This window comes from Callorhinchus milii, unplaced genomic scaffold, assembly GCF_018977255.1.
Source record: "Callorhinchus milii isolate IMCB2004 unplaced genomic scaffold, IMCB_Cmil_1.0 Scaffold22, whole genome shotgun sequence".
NCBI lineage: Eukaryota > Metazoa > Chordata > Chondrichthyes > Chimaeriformes > Callorhinchidae > Callorhinchus > Callorhinchus milii.
The window spans coordinates 4,617,299-4,630,879 of NW_024704763.1; the positions used below are offsets into that span (position 1 = coordinate 4,617,299).

General features: G+C 40.9%; 1 protein-coding gene across 1 annotated transcript in view; it reads left to right on the plus strand.

Moving 5' to 3' along the window:
• Positions 1 to 13,581, plus strand: part of myo9aa (myosin IXAa) — a 139,742-nt gene that overhangs the window by 78,058 nt on the left and 48,103 nt on the right. Inside the window, 6 exon segments of the mRNA XM_042342921.1 lie at positions 298 to 397; positions 2,772 to 2,828; positions 4,757 to 4,857; positions 6,312 to 6,438; positions 8,898 to 8,987; positions 13,421 to 13,537. Coding sequence (XP_042198855.1) covers positions 298 to 397; positions 2,772 to 2,828; positions 4,757 to 4,857; positions 6,312 to 6,438; positions 8,898 to 8,987; positions 13,421 to 13,537 — 592 coding nt within the window.

Sequence of the window (13,581 nt, forward strand, 5' to 3'; positions counted from 1 at the left end):
TGTGGGTGAACGCGGCAGCCAATTGCGCACAGCAATGTCCCACAAACAGTCGTAGATTAAAAATGACCAATTTAATTATTGTTTTTGGTTTTTGGAGGGATTATTATTAGGTGTGTGGAGTAAGGAAACTTGCCCAAGGTTTCACCCTGCCTGGAATTGAACTCAGGTCTCTCGCTTGCAAAGCGAGTGCTCTAACCACTGAGCTACAGGACTCCTTGTTGATGCCTTGTGGTTAGTTAGTGGATAAGACTTAGCATGGTGTTCTAGTGTTGGATCTCACAAGCCTCTCTGTTCCAGGAATTACCATGTATTCTACTACCTGCTGGCAGGAGCCAGTGAAGAAGAGAAAAAGAGCTTCCATCTCCTAGAGCCGGAGGAATACCACTACTTGAACCAAGTGAGTTCAGTGCAATGAATATTCTGGTGCATTCTGATTTCATACTAAAAATCCTCAATCCTTCCCACCTTCCCCATAGCACTGGTGTTGTCAATGAGTTCCGTCTGTGATTATAATGTTTCTGATTATAATGATTTGTCTGTTTAATGGATTTAAAGCCTATAACTACATTAACAAAATTTTAGTGCTCTATGAATCCTCAGAAACAATTCACAACCATAAAAAGTAATATTTTCCTTCTTATGAGCAACAAGTCAGAGTTTGGTAGGAGTGAGAGCACCAATCTCCATCTAGAAACAGTGGGAGAGTGGAGTTGGTCACAGCTGGGGGAGTGGGGCAAAATGGATCCATGAGCCAGATGATGTACAGAGATGGGTTCAATGCCTGTTAGATGTTATATATTAAAGTAAATAGTGAGGCCTTCATATATTGGATGTACTGCTATTTTTGGATGTTTAAAAGCAAACTGAGCTTCATTGGCACCGTAAATCCTGAAGATATTAAAATTCAACGTTCCAATTTCCCCATTCCAAGCAATGCATTACAGGGATGATGAATCTCGTCATGTTCTGTGGGCGCAGTACGTACGAAAGATCACACACACAATGTCCCTTTGTTGCGGTGCGGATTTAGTTATTTCAGACAATGCTGTGAGTGAGTTCAAATCATGTGTTGGTACAATAGGCTGAACACATCCACTTTCCCAGCAATGTGACGAGCATTTCCTGTGCAACGGGGATGAAAAGTCAGAATTTGAGTGGAAGTGAGTGCTCGCTAAATAGAGATACTTATTTTGGGGGAAGAGGGTAAGGAATATCCAGCAAAGATAAGAAAGATGATTCTATAATAATATTGCTTTAGAGTTAATACTACAAAACCTTCGAAAAATAGGAGGATTCTGAAGCCAAATCACACAAAATTAAAAATAAATGTTAGGTTCAGCTGTAATATTACTTGATATTGTACAGGAGTAGGAGGCTACAGTATACCATTCTTACAGATGTTTTGAAAGCTGATTTTAACTCAGACGCAATGTTACTGGTATTTAAATTGATAACTAGCTTGTGGACTAATACAAATGCTTGGCTTTGTCTATATCTTAACAAGAAGCAGTATTTCCACTAATCAAAGGAGGGGATGAAGCCACCAACGCCTAGGATTGTCACGTACAAAGTGTGCAATTCAAGTCTTCAGTCTTAACAATGAAAGTACTTGATGTAACTGAAAGCTAATTTTTTTTAGATGTTTAACATTGCTGCGGATTACCTTAATAAGGACCTTAATAATTTAAAAACAAGCTTACAAATGTTAAAACCAAGTTTGGCTCAATTTTATTAATTTATGTATTATATTGATTTCTGTGCTTCTGTTCCTGTTTACTTTCAGCACTAATGTGCAGTAATTTTCCACCCTGATTTGCTGTATGTTACTAAAAGATGCTCTTGCTATAGTTGCTCCGATGCGTTAGCTGTCCAGGTCAGACAGTGAGTGGTTAGGCCCCAGATATTGCATGAGCAACTAATAGTGGGTCTAGACAATGGATCCCAAATAGGCTCAAACCAGTTGCCAAAGGACCTAGTGTGTTTTTTTTAATCCTGCAATTTCAAACACATGCATTCAGCAACAGCCATCTGGGTTTCTGAAACATCATAGTCAATTACCATTACTGCAGCCAAGGGAGTAGCACAAATTAGGTGATGTATAATGTGGTAATGTTTATCAGAGTATATAAAAAAATGTTTTGCAGACACCAGATATTTCTATTTATACTTTACTGCAATATAAACAAACGGCAACAAATTGCATTTATATAGAAATATATATATTTCATGTCAGGAGGACTTGCCATGGTGCTGGACATTGGAGAGTTTGCACTGGATCTGGGGGTTGGATTTGGGAAGGGTTGGGTCGGTGGGGTGGGTGTTAGATGACTTTCAGTCTCTCATTCCCTGTGGAACTCACCATTCCATTTGTAAAGGGCCTTGAATCATTCTTTTACATGAAAGGAGCTATATAAACACAACCTTTTGTTACTGAAGTCTTCACATGAGCAACACAAGCGCAAACAAATACACTAATTTCTCCTTCTAATTAAAATAAAAAGGAAAATTCATGGAATAATTGGTCACCAGTTACATGTGGGTGCAAACTACACTTCTCAGAGTTTGCACACTTATACACACATTGTTTTAGAGCTTTTTCTAGTAGATCTTTGCTAGGTTAGATAAAGGTGAGGGATTATTTTTGAGTGTGAAGCTGGCTTTCTTTGGGTTTCACTGCTTGAGCACACATGCTGATCTGTCCAATAGAGGAGAGAGGGAGCGAGGCTGTTTTAGTCAAGTGCTTCCTAACACCATTTACCTTGCTTTCTCAGATGACTCAGAGCCCATACAGAAAGACTTGGGATGATTATTACTATGATTCAGAGCCGGTTAGTATTTGAGTTTTGTGCTGTCAGTGGTGAGACTGTGACCCATCACTGGACATCCACAAGGAAAGCAATCAAAAGTTGCCGGGTTCCCAGCACCAATAATTGGGATTTCATTATCATTACTTGATATTTCTAACTGGAAAAAAGTTCCATTTGATTTTCTCTCTTTGTAAAGCCAGTCTTGCTGCTTGTTCAAGTGGTGATAAACCCAGATTTAGGTCTGAGATCAATAGGCTGAATGGCCTCCAATGCTGTCATTTCTACAATTCCATGATTACTGAATAAGGTTCAGTCTAACACTTCAGAACAGATGTTTCACTACCACTGGAACAAACTGCTTTCCCTGTGGTTAAATGCTCGCTGTCCTTGATCCTTTTTGGTCATTTCCTGTAATAGTTTTGAAATCTCGTCAGTAAAGATCTGGGTAAATTACGACAAATTCATGTCACTAAGACATGAGCTGCCAGACATTACCAGTTGCCCAGTCACTAATGGATGCAGTACTTTGTATGTATACAAAGAAAAATCAGATTGGAAAATCATGAAACCAAAAGTATTGTCTTTAGAATTAGATCTGACTAGCTACTCCAGGACTGGCTACTGAAAGTTAGCTAGAAAGAAAATACTTTGACATCCGCTGTTAGCATTCTAGTTAGATACAGCCACAAATGATGACTAACAGCGTTGGACAGACTTTAGCCAATCTCCCTAGTTTCGTTTTTCGGTAAAACTTCAATTTAACCTGTCACTGAATATGACCAGCTGATTGGCTTGTAGGCTTCATCTTTTATCTGTTTGTGAGCACCAGAAAAAGTAAAGGCTGGTTGCATTCATGTGCTAACCACAAAGTTGACCACTGTAAAATACAGAGAGTTTCCTTGACACAAAATTGGTGCAAGGAGTTATTCATGTACTTTGCAAAACATGACCGTCTTGTTTTGAAGGTTTCAATTGGCCTGAATATTAAGTCGAGGTTTGCAATCTCCACTTTTTGTACTGCTCATTTACATGTGGGAATTAACTACCTGCCTTAACTATGGGGCTTCCTCATTTTGTGAATTCCTGTAAAAAAAATTAATGAAGTTGGTTTTCAGCATCCTACTGCACCAAAGTCTATTGTGATTAAAAAGGGTCATTTGCAGTGACTTTAGCATTACCTATTCATTTCTATTACAGAAGTGACCAAATAAAGACAGCATTTGCCTGTTGCCTGTTTGTGCTGTTGCAGCATCTTCTGTTTAACTGCATCAACTTTGTTTTAATAGCTGCTGGGAATGTGGGTCAGATTCAGCATGAATTTGGTTTGGTTATCAGCCTGCCTTACCTCTCTCGCCAATCTTGCTGGTCTCTCACTGAGTTGCAATACTCATCTGCAATCCACAAGTGCGTTTCTGCACAAGTGTGGCGAGATGCAGGAAGGTGCTTCCAACTGAGTTACCTTCTGTTTTGCATGTCTATTCTGCCACTGGCTTCCATAGCTTTCACAGAATCTGTCTTTGACTATTTTTAATAACAGCATCACCATGTTGTGCAAAATGTTGTTCAAAATTGTGATGTTAATTAATACACAATATCGGGTATGAGAATAATAAATGTGCAGGCAATTGCATCATAACAATAACAGTTTAACACCTTTCTATCATGGAATTAATCTAATGGCCGAGATTTAAATCAAATATTTTCATACCTAGATTCTGGTGGGTAATGTGTTGGCACCAGAAGTACGTCAGCCAGTTGCAGAACTTTTAGGCAATGAGAAACAGAAATCAGACTGTTATCAGATTACTCTCCTTGAATTACTGGGTGCCATAAAACAGACCTGGGTGTAAACTGACTGCACTCAGTATTTTAACTTTTAACTTCAATGAGAAGTGTTTAATTTCCACTATAATCATGTTGCTCATCCATTTTTCTTTTCTTGAATATAGCAGGACAGCTTCACAGTGGAGGGGGAGGATCTCAAGCATGACTTTGAGCGCTTGCAACTGGCAATGGAAATGGTCGGATTCCTGCCCAAGACACGTAAACAGTGAGTGGAAGCTCCCAAGGATACCATTCCCCCCCACCCCCCCACACACGTGCGCACACACATACAATGCAGAAAAGGTTATCGCTAGATTTCATTCACTAAATTATGTTAAACAACGGATTAAATAAATGGTGGCATAACTGATGCCTTGCCACTGGAGAAGCACATTGTGGTATAAACTGCTGTTTTCTGCAGGGAAATGCCCTGCAGAATGCATGTCACCCAATCTCACAAGTCCTTGGCTCTCTGTCGAGGTTGCATGAGTCTGCACGCAGCACAAGTGTTGTCCTGCACAAAACATTCAAACATTAGAATTCAAAATCTTCGTCCTCACTTTCAAGGCCCTCCATGACCTTGCCCCCTCCTACACCTCTAACCTGGTGATCCCCTATCAACCTGTCCCCTCCCTCAGCTCAGCAGGCTCCGGCCTGCTCCAGGTCTCCCGCCTGACCCACCCTAACATTGTCTGCTGCGCTTTCAGCCTCTCTGCCCCCACTCTTTGGAACTCCATCCCACAATCCCTTTATTAATAATAATAATAATCCTTGCATATAACGCTTTTCACATCTTCTAGACTTCTCAAAGCGCTTCACAGAATACTGTAAAGTGAATTGACTGTATATTTGTGGACGAAATGTGGCAGCCAATTGCACACAGCAGTGTCCCACAAACAGTCGTGGATTGAAATGACCCATTTATTATTTTTTTGAGGGATTATTATCAGCCGTGTGCAGTAAGGAAACCTTTGTCTTGCTTCCTCTCTTGCCTCCTTCAAGGCACAACTCAAGACCGTCCTTTTTGACTGCGCCTTCAACCACCCTCCTACCTCCTCTGCCCTCCCTCAATCCAACCTTGCCCACCCACCCTCGGGTCCTGATCTCTGACTGTTCATCACCTTGGGACGTCTTCCCGACATTGTGATTTTTCTCAGCTGAGTTACGAGGTGAACCACCATGTGATCGTGAAGCTGAATCTGACTCCATCTGCTTGTGTGTGGTTTGCATGGCAGCACAGTGCCACATTGTCCTGAAACACAACAGGTCAACGAGCAGCCTTTAGACTGGCATAACTAGATCATGACAGCAGTTAGGTCATGCAGTGTTGGTATTGAACATATCAACCTGCAGAAGTATCTGAAATAAAGTTTAAGGGATCAGGACCCGAGGGTGGGGCGGTGGGCAGGGTTGGGTTGAGGGAGGGCATCATGGTGTAGCAGGATGAGTTTATGATGAATACATGTTGAAATAGCAGGTATGAGAAAATGACTGGTTTATTCTGTTCATAGAACATATTCATAGAATCGGGTCACTCGGCCCATCAAGTCTGCGCTGGTGTTTTATTTTGTTTTTTTCCAACTGGGTGTCTTGTCATTAATTTGTTTCTGTCCTTCTGCCTTTATAACCTCTAGAATGCAGTTAGTTTACTCTTAATTTGAACTATAATTTTCCTTACAGGATATTTTCTCTTCTGTCTGCAATTCTACACCTTGGGAACATAAAGTACAAGAGAAAGACCTTTCGGGATGATTCCATTGACATTTGTAACCCTGAGGTGCTACCCATTGTCTCCGAACTCCTGGAGGTACTGTATCATCTTTAACGTCCATTAAATTAGTTTTTTTAACTTTGTTTTTTCTCAGTGAAAGTCCATTGGTGAACTATTTTCACCTTAATTCAATATTTTAAAAATAAATTAGCATTTTTTTTGAGTGTCCATGATTGTGTTTCGAATTCTCCAGTCACTACACTTTACTGTGGAACAGCATATTTCGAAGTGCGTTGACAGCGCCTCCCAAAGTGCAAGGCACTATACAAAATGTGAGGGTTGTTGTTATTATTGTGCACTTGCATTGTGAATCATGTTTATCTGCAATGGTGTTTTCTGGGAATATGAAGGTAAACAAAAACCCGATCCTGTGAATACACCAGTATTGCACACACAGTTATGGTTTTGTGAACATATTTGTGGTACTAGTAATACTGGAAGACAGGTTTCCAGCTGCACATGAAATGCTGGAACATGTTTATCTGCGTATTCCTGGCACCAACATTGCAACCAAACACGTTTCGGGTGAGGAAAAATAAGCGAATGTTCCAAACACAATGCTGAACTCCTCTCGACTCTCTTCCTCCTCCTCGCTCCCTCCCTTCCCTCCCCTCACCCTGACCATTTCCCCCCTCCTCTCTCCCTCCCTTCCCTCCCCTCACCCTGACCATTTCCCCCCTGCTCGGGTCATGACGCAACTGTGCAGCGCCTTGGGACGTCCTCCTGACGTGAAAGGCGCTCTATAAATGGAATCTTGTTGTTGTTGTTGAACTGAATTTACCTTTGTTTTGTGGAATTTTTCTTTGATTTTCTCATTTTTTTTAAAAAAAAGAAAAAACAGACGCCTAAAAATATATTTTTTAAAATATAATCCTTGCATTTGATATAACACATTATTGCGTCTTCAAGACATCTCAAAATAGTTCACAGGGCTTTTACTTCTTAAGTATAGTGACTGTATTTATAGGCGAACATGGCAGCCAATATGTGCACAGCAATTATGTTGTAAATACAGAAAACAACCATTTTGTTTTACCGGCTGCTCAAATCTGAATTGAAACAATACAGGGAATTTTAAACATGCTCTGGAGAACTTTTAGAATTTGGTGGTGGTACCTCAATGCCTATTTTATGCACAACCAGATCATTGGAATTCAAACTAACTCACTGTCCTGCTATTCCTGATTCACACTTAAGTAGAAGTGGATATGGCAAGAAACCAGATGAGGGTGGTTTGTGGAGTCCTGTAGCTCAGTGGTTAGAGCACTCGCTTTGCAAGCGAGAGACCTGAGTTCAATTCCAGGCAGAGGGCAAAACCTTGGGCAAGTTTCCTTACTCCACACAAAGCCTAATAATAATCCCTCCAAAACCAAAAACAATAATAAATTGGTCATTTTTAATCTACGACTGTTTGTGGGACATTGCTGTGCGCAATTGACTGCCGCGTTCGCTCACAAATATACAGTCAATTCACTTTACAATGTGTTCTGTGAAGCTCTTTGGGGCGTCCTCCCGATGTGAAAAGCGCTATATCAAATGCAAGGATTATTATTATTACCAACCTTCCTAACATTTACTACCACCCACAATTATAAAAAATCTAATGCCTTTATAATTAGATGGAATTAACCAGGGATTAAGTTTTTCTTACAAGTTATGAATTATCATGTTGTTTGGTGTGCACTCCCCTCCGGCAAATTTCCTCTGACCAGGGTGTGCATTATACATGACGCCTTTAGGAAATTTGCCAAAACATTGCAAGCTGCAATTGTGCACATAACATAATAATTGGTTATCGGCAGTCTGCAATCATACAGTTCAGTGAAGGTGGTGCAACCTTGAATGTCTGTATGTATTGATGAGCTGCTGGTACAATACTGGCTTGTTGATGGGCGTATCCTCATCCAAATTCATTGTGATATCAATTACAGCTTAAACTGTATCTTCCCACTTCTTCCCTGAGTAGTTATGTTGCACTTGTTGACACATGATGCACGTTTGCAGATGACGCATTAAACCATTTAGAGTCATAGAAATTTACAGCACAGAAGGAAGCCATTCGGCCCATTGTGCCTGTCCCGGCTCTTTGAAAGAGCTACCAACTAATCCCAGGAAAATGACTTAAGCTTTTGCCAGTTAGACCGGGGTTGCCTTTTACTTTCTATCTACATTAATTATTAAATGGTAAAAACAGTTTTAACCCAAAGCAGTTTAATAATTGTACTTATCTATTTTTGTAGTGAAGCTTCTTATACAATTGTAACTTGTGCCTAAGGGGTTAATGTATTTCTTGAAAACTGGAGGTTTTATTCTACTATAAACAAAGGAAAGAAATTAAATGTGTCCAGTCTCTTGATCCATGATCAAACTGCAAAGGTTAAGCTATTGCATTTCGCAGAACAGTTATCAGGAGCCATAATCCTAAACACTGTAATCATTTTGAATGGGAAAGTCTCAGTAATCCTTTGATATGAACGGTGCTTTGCTTTAATTAGGTAAAAGACGAGATGCTGTTTGAAGCATTGACGACCAGGAAGACTGTGACAGTAGGAGACAGACTGATTCTGCCGTATAAACTGTCTGAGGTAAGAAATATGCTGCACCTCATATTGTCATCCCACAGACTATGTGTATGCAGGGGAGTGACTGACAGATGTCTGGCAGGTCGGTGAGAGGCAGGATGTCCGGATGGAGGGTTGTGGGCACAGGCAGGTGGGAACGGGTGCCTGGGGAGGTGGAGCTGTGGCTGGCCAGCAGAGTATATGTGCACACATTTTGTATTTCCTCTGGTATAACTGTTGTACACTTATATTTGCCAGTCCGTGGATCTTAACCGCTGTATTTAGTGCTGTTCATTCCAACAGTGAGTTGATAGATCAAGATTTATTTCAAAGAAACTTGGAAGTTTCCACTGAAATAAATTTATTAAGCCCAATGCTGGCCTCAGCCAAAGTTCATTCAGGAGCATATCCAATTGGGGCCGCTGGCGAGTGGTCAGGCTCGTGACTGAAATCGATTGTAGCCTCACTTGTTGGCCCAGCCACCTCAGCGCAAAACAGCGTGCAGCATTTTGGGATGAATTTTAATAAAGCTATTTTCCAAGTTGTAGTTACATACTAAAATCCAAGATTATATCCAGCACCTCGGGATATTATCCCGACATGAGAGGAGCTACAAAATGTAATTTGTTGTTGTTGTTATCCATTTAACAAACAGAACAGTGCAGTAAAGTGTGTGCCTTCCAAAGTTTCGTACAAGTTCATGCTAATCGCGACCGTGCCATTGAATGGATTTGTTCCATTCAACAATCTCTTGGTGTGACAAACTAATGTTAAGAGAGTACCAGTCAGGGCAGTAAGGTGACTTGCGTTGCCAACATTCTCTGGTTGTTGAGATTTTTAGAAGTGGAATCTTCAGATTCATTATTGGCATCATTTCGGGCTTGGATTTATTAATAATAATAATAATCTTTGCATTTGATATAGCGCCTAATCCTGTTGTTGAGATGTCCCAAAGCGCTTTGCAGAATATATTGTGAAATGGATTGATTGTGCATTTTGTGGGCGAAACATGGCAGCCAATTGCACACAGCAGTGTCCCACAAACATTTGTGGATTGTGTGACTACTTCTTTTTCTCATCTGGATTCTCTGGATCTGGCAGATAGTGACCTGAGATACTGCTGATGGATTTTCCTTTGGGACCTTTATATATAGTATTGTTGATGTGATGGATCTAAAGTTTATTCAGAGTGAAAGCTCAGTACCTTTCTCCCTCTCTCCCCTCTTTCAAATCCCGCTTGAAAACTTTCCTCTTTGACTGTGCTTACAGCCACCTCACCCCTGGCTCGGATTCATGCTCCACCACTGTTAAGCGCTCTGAGACACTACCATGCGTAGAGGGTGCTATATAAGTGCAAGTTGTTGTAAAACACTCCCGCCCCTGGTCCCCTTTCCTCACTGGAGTTTTAAATACAGAGATGTGACACTTCCTCTATAAATCATTTTAGGTTCATTGATTTTTTACTAAAATGGGCCTTTTAAACTGAAACCTTGTTGTGCTGTTTTGCTATTTTGATTTCCCATTTGCCAACAAAGGTGTGATAAATCAATCAAATTACATTAAGGGTACAAACAATGTTGGGAATGCACAGCAGGTCCTTCAATATCTGACAGGGGAAATCGGTTAATGTTTGACCCTGTATCAAATTAGCTTAACAAACCTGCAAGGCTGGTTATTAGGTTTGAACAGTTTATTTCCAGAAATGTTTTGATTGCAATCCAGGCAGCCCACTCAGAGGGATTGAAGAATGAAAGGTTTTGATATTTCCTGCCAGTAGACAAGTGCTCTGGGTGTGTTCCATGCAGACATTACACTCGAGCAAAACACAGAGCTGATGCATCGGTGCCATAAACGAGTACAGGGAGACCCATTGATCTTCATAGATCAGAGCTGCAGTAGATTGCCGGGTCATTAAGTAGATGCTGGTGTCAGACTGGGCAACACAACATGTTTCCACTCACTGAGGGGGGGCTGCCATGGTGCACTTACACTGTAGCCTCTTCTCTCTCGGAGTTGCAGTAAAGCAGTGTTTTGAGATGTGATTATGGTTACGATAGTTGAGTGAGATGAGAGGTGAGGTTTAGCTTCAGACCTTTAGTTGTGATCAATGACCTTAACAATGGTGTTCTGATGTGCTCTGTCTTTAGATAAGACCTGTGTCTAATTTCAAGATGACCTGAGTTTTGCAAAGGCATGAATGCCTCTGGAATCGGCCGTGCCATTTTTGCTAATTACTGGAATTTCCAAGAAGCTGATCTTTGAAACAGCCTATATTTATGCATTTTTTGTAAGGATATAGGAATTGAGTTTGTTTGGGGTTAAAGTAATGCATCTTTTAATAGGTCAGAATAGCTTGTTCTTATACAATCTCCTTTGGTTTATTCAAGAAGCTTTAGTAGGATAGTGATGTTGTTAAACTTTGGATTATGAATAATGCTCAACAGACATATTTCTGCAGGAAGGAATAAGGTTGGGAACGAGGATGTGGGAGTGAGTTGGATCATTACTGAACACGGGGTGTGAACTCTCGTCTGAGTTTACTAAACAGCTGTGGAATCTGCCATTCAGAGATTTATCATTTTGAGACCCTTCAATAATATGCAGAAGATCTTGTATTTGTTTTAGATTTGTAGATTTGTTAGGAACAAGTTAGTAGTTACCAGAGTTCAACAACTTGCTTTAATATAGTGCTCTTCACGTAGGATAAGTCTTGGAGCGCTTCATAGGGATGGTGTCAGATGCAGAGTGGGAGGGGCTGTAGTTACGGACGAAGAGGTAGGTTTTTAGGTGGGATTTAAAGACGGGAGGGGTTGGGGACAATTCAGAGGGGTAGTGGGGGAAGGGAGTTCCAAAGTGAAAGGGCAAGCTCAAAAGGATAGACTAGCTCAGTGTAGTAAATTCAGGCAAGAGTCCTATTTACCAACCATTGCCCTCATTCAGTAACAAAAATGCAACTCATTCCTTTCTGTAATTCATCAAACTAAATCCTCAAACTGATGTTTGGAGGAATGGTTATATAACACAAATTATCCATTCGCTCTGGTTTTCGGCAAAGTGTTCCACGATTCTCTCCCCACTTTGCAGTTCTTTTCTGTAATCTTGCTTACCATTTGTGATACATTAAAGCCATTTGTGAAAAGCTGCTTACTGTGTGTGTTCCTTTACATTTCTTGATCTTTTAGTAACTTGCATCACTGCTGCAACAATTGAAAACACAGCTCAATAATATTTTTTTCCCAATGTTAACTTTCATGAGACATGTGCAGGAATTGCTGGAACTTTGTTAATCAAAAACAGAACTTAGTGTTGAAACAAAGCTGAAAACAAAGTTTAAATAAATACGCTAACATTCTTCTCTTCCCCCTCATTTAAGAAGCGTGAGTATCGAAATGCAAGTATTAATACTGCAGTTGTCTGTTTCAAGCTGGATGTGTATTTGCAGTGGACGGTGAACAGCTGAAGGAAAATGGCAGCATCATCCCAGTCTTGCTGTCACTGGAACAGCAGCGAAGGCATTCCTGTGCTGGTGACTGGTTTGCATTATGCAAGCTCCACGTAGTGTGTTTTTGGCTCACCTCCTGTTTGAGACCTGATGGTGTGCAGCATTTGAGTTTCATAACCCCACACATGCCTTTGCATCTGGTCCTTCTATTTGTCAGAAAAATCAGCCAGAAACAAACTCCATTTACTGGGTTGGATTATTGAGGTGTTGACGTACATACATCTTAATTTACATACTTGATTAATCTGTACAGTTGGAGGAGTGGTGGTTGGAAATGATGTAAGGTTAGGTGATGCTGCTCTTGCTTTGCCCTCTTTGGCATAGAGAAGCTGTATGTACCGCTACTGTACTTGGCTACGCAGCAATAAAGTTTTCAGTAAAGTGTTCTGCCACAACAATAATTTGTGTTTATGTTGTTGCATCTCCAAGTGCTTAACAGTGGCAGAGTTTGACTCCAAGCTAGGGAGAGAAGGTAGGTGACTGTAGGCATTGTCGAAGAGGAAGGTCTTCAGGTGTGATCTGAACCCTGCAAGTAGGAGGAAAGGAGGATTGAGGCAGAGGGTTCTCGAGTCTTGGAGTGTAGTGGCTGAAAGCACAGCCACCATGGATGGTGGAAGTGGCAAGAGACTTGCAGGAGGCCGGAGGTAGGGAGGTGCCATGGCATTAAATTACTTAGGCTAGGTTAAACCAGCTAGGCTTTCTATTGCATGAGCCATGATACGTTTCTTAGGTTACTTACTGGAATCCAAAAGCATTAGCATTACTGTGCCTGTCCACATATGTTAGTGGTATACTGTACATTTGGTCATTTTATTCTTTTGAACCTTGTATTGACAGGATTTCAGGGAGCCATTCACAGTATAAATACCACTGATGATTTGTTTGGTGCTCTGCTCTGAACAGTTTCTAACTCAAATGTGGCTCAGGCCTGACTCCCATTCTGTCTGCTTTGCAGGCTGTAACAGTCCGAGACTCCATGGCCAAATCACTCTACAGCGCACTGTTCGATTGGATAGTGTTCCGGATCAACCATGCACTTCTTAACAACCGCAACCTGGAGGAGCACATCAAAGTAAGACCTAGATTCTGATACAGCTGGGTGGGGGATACTTTAAA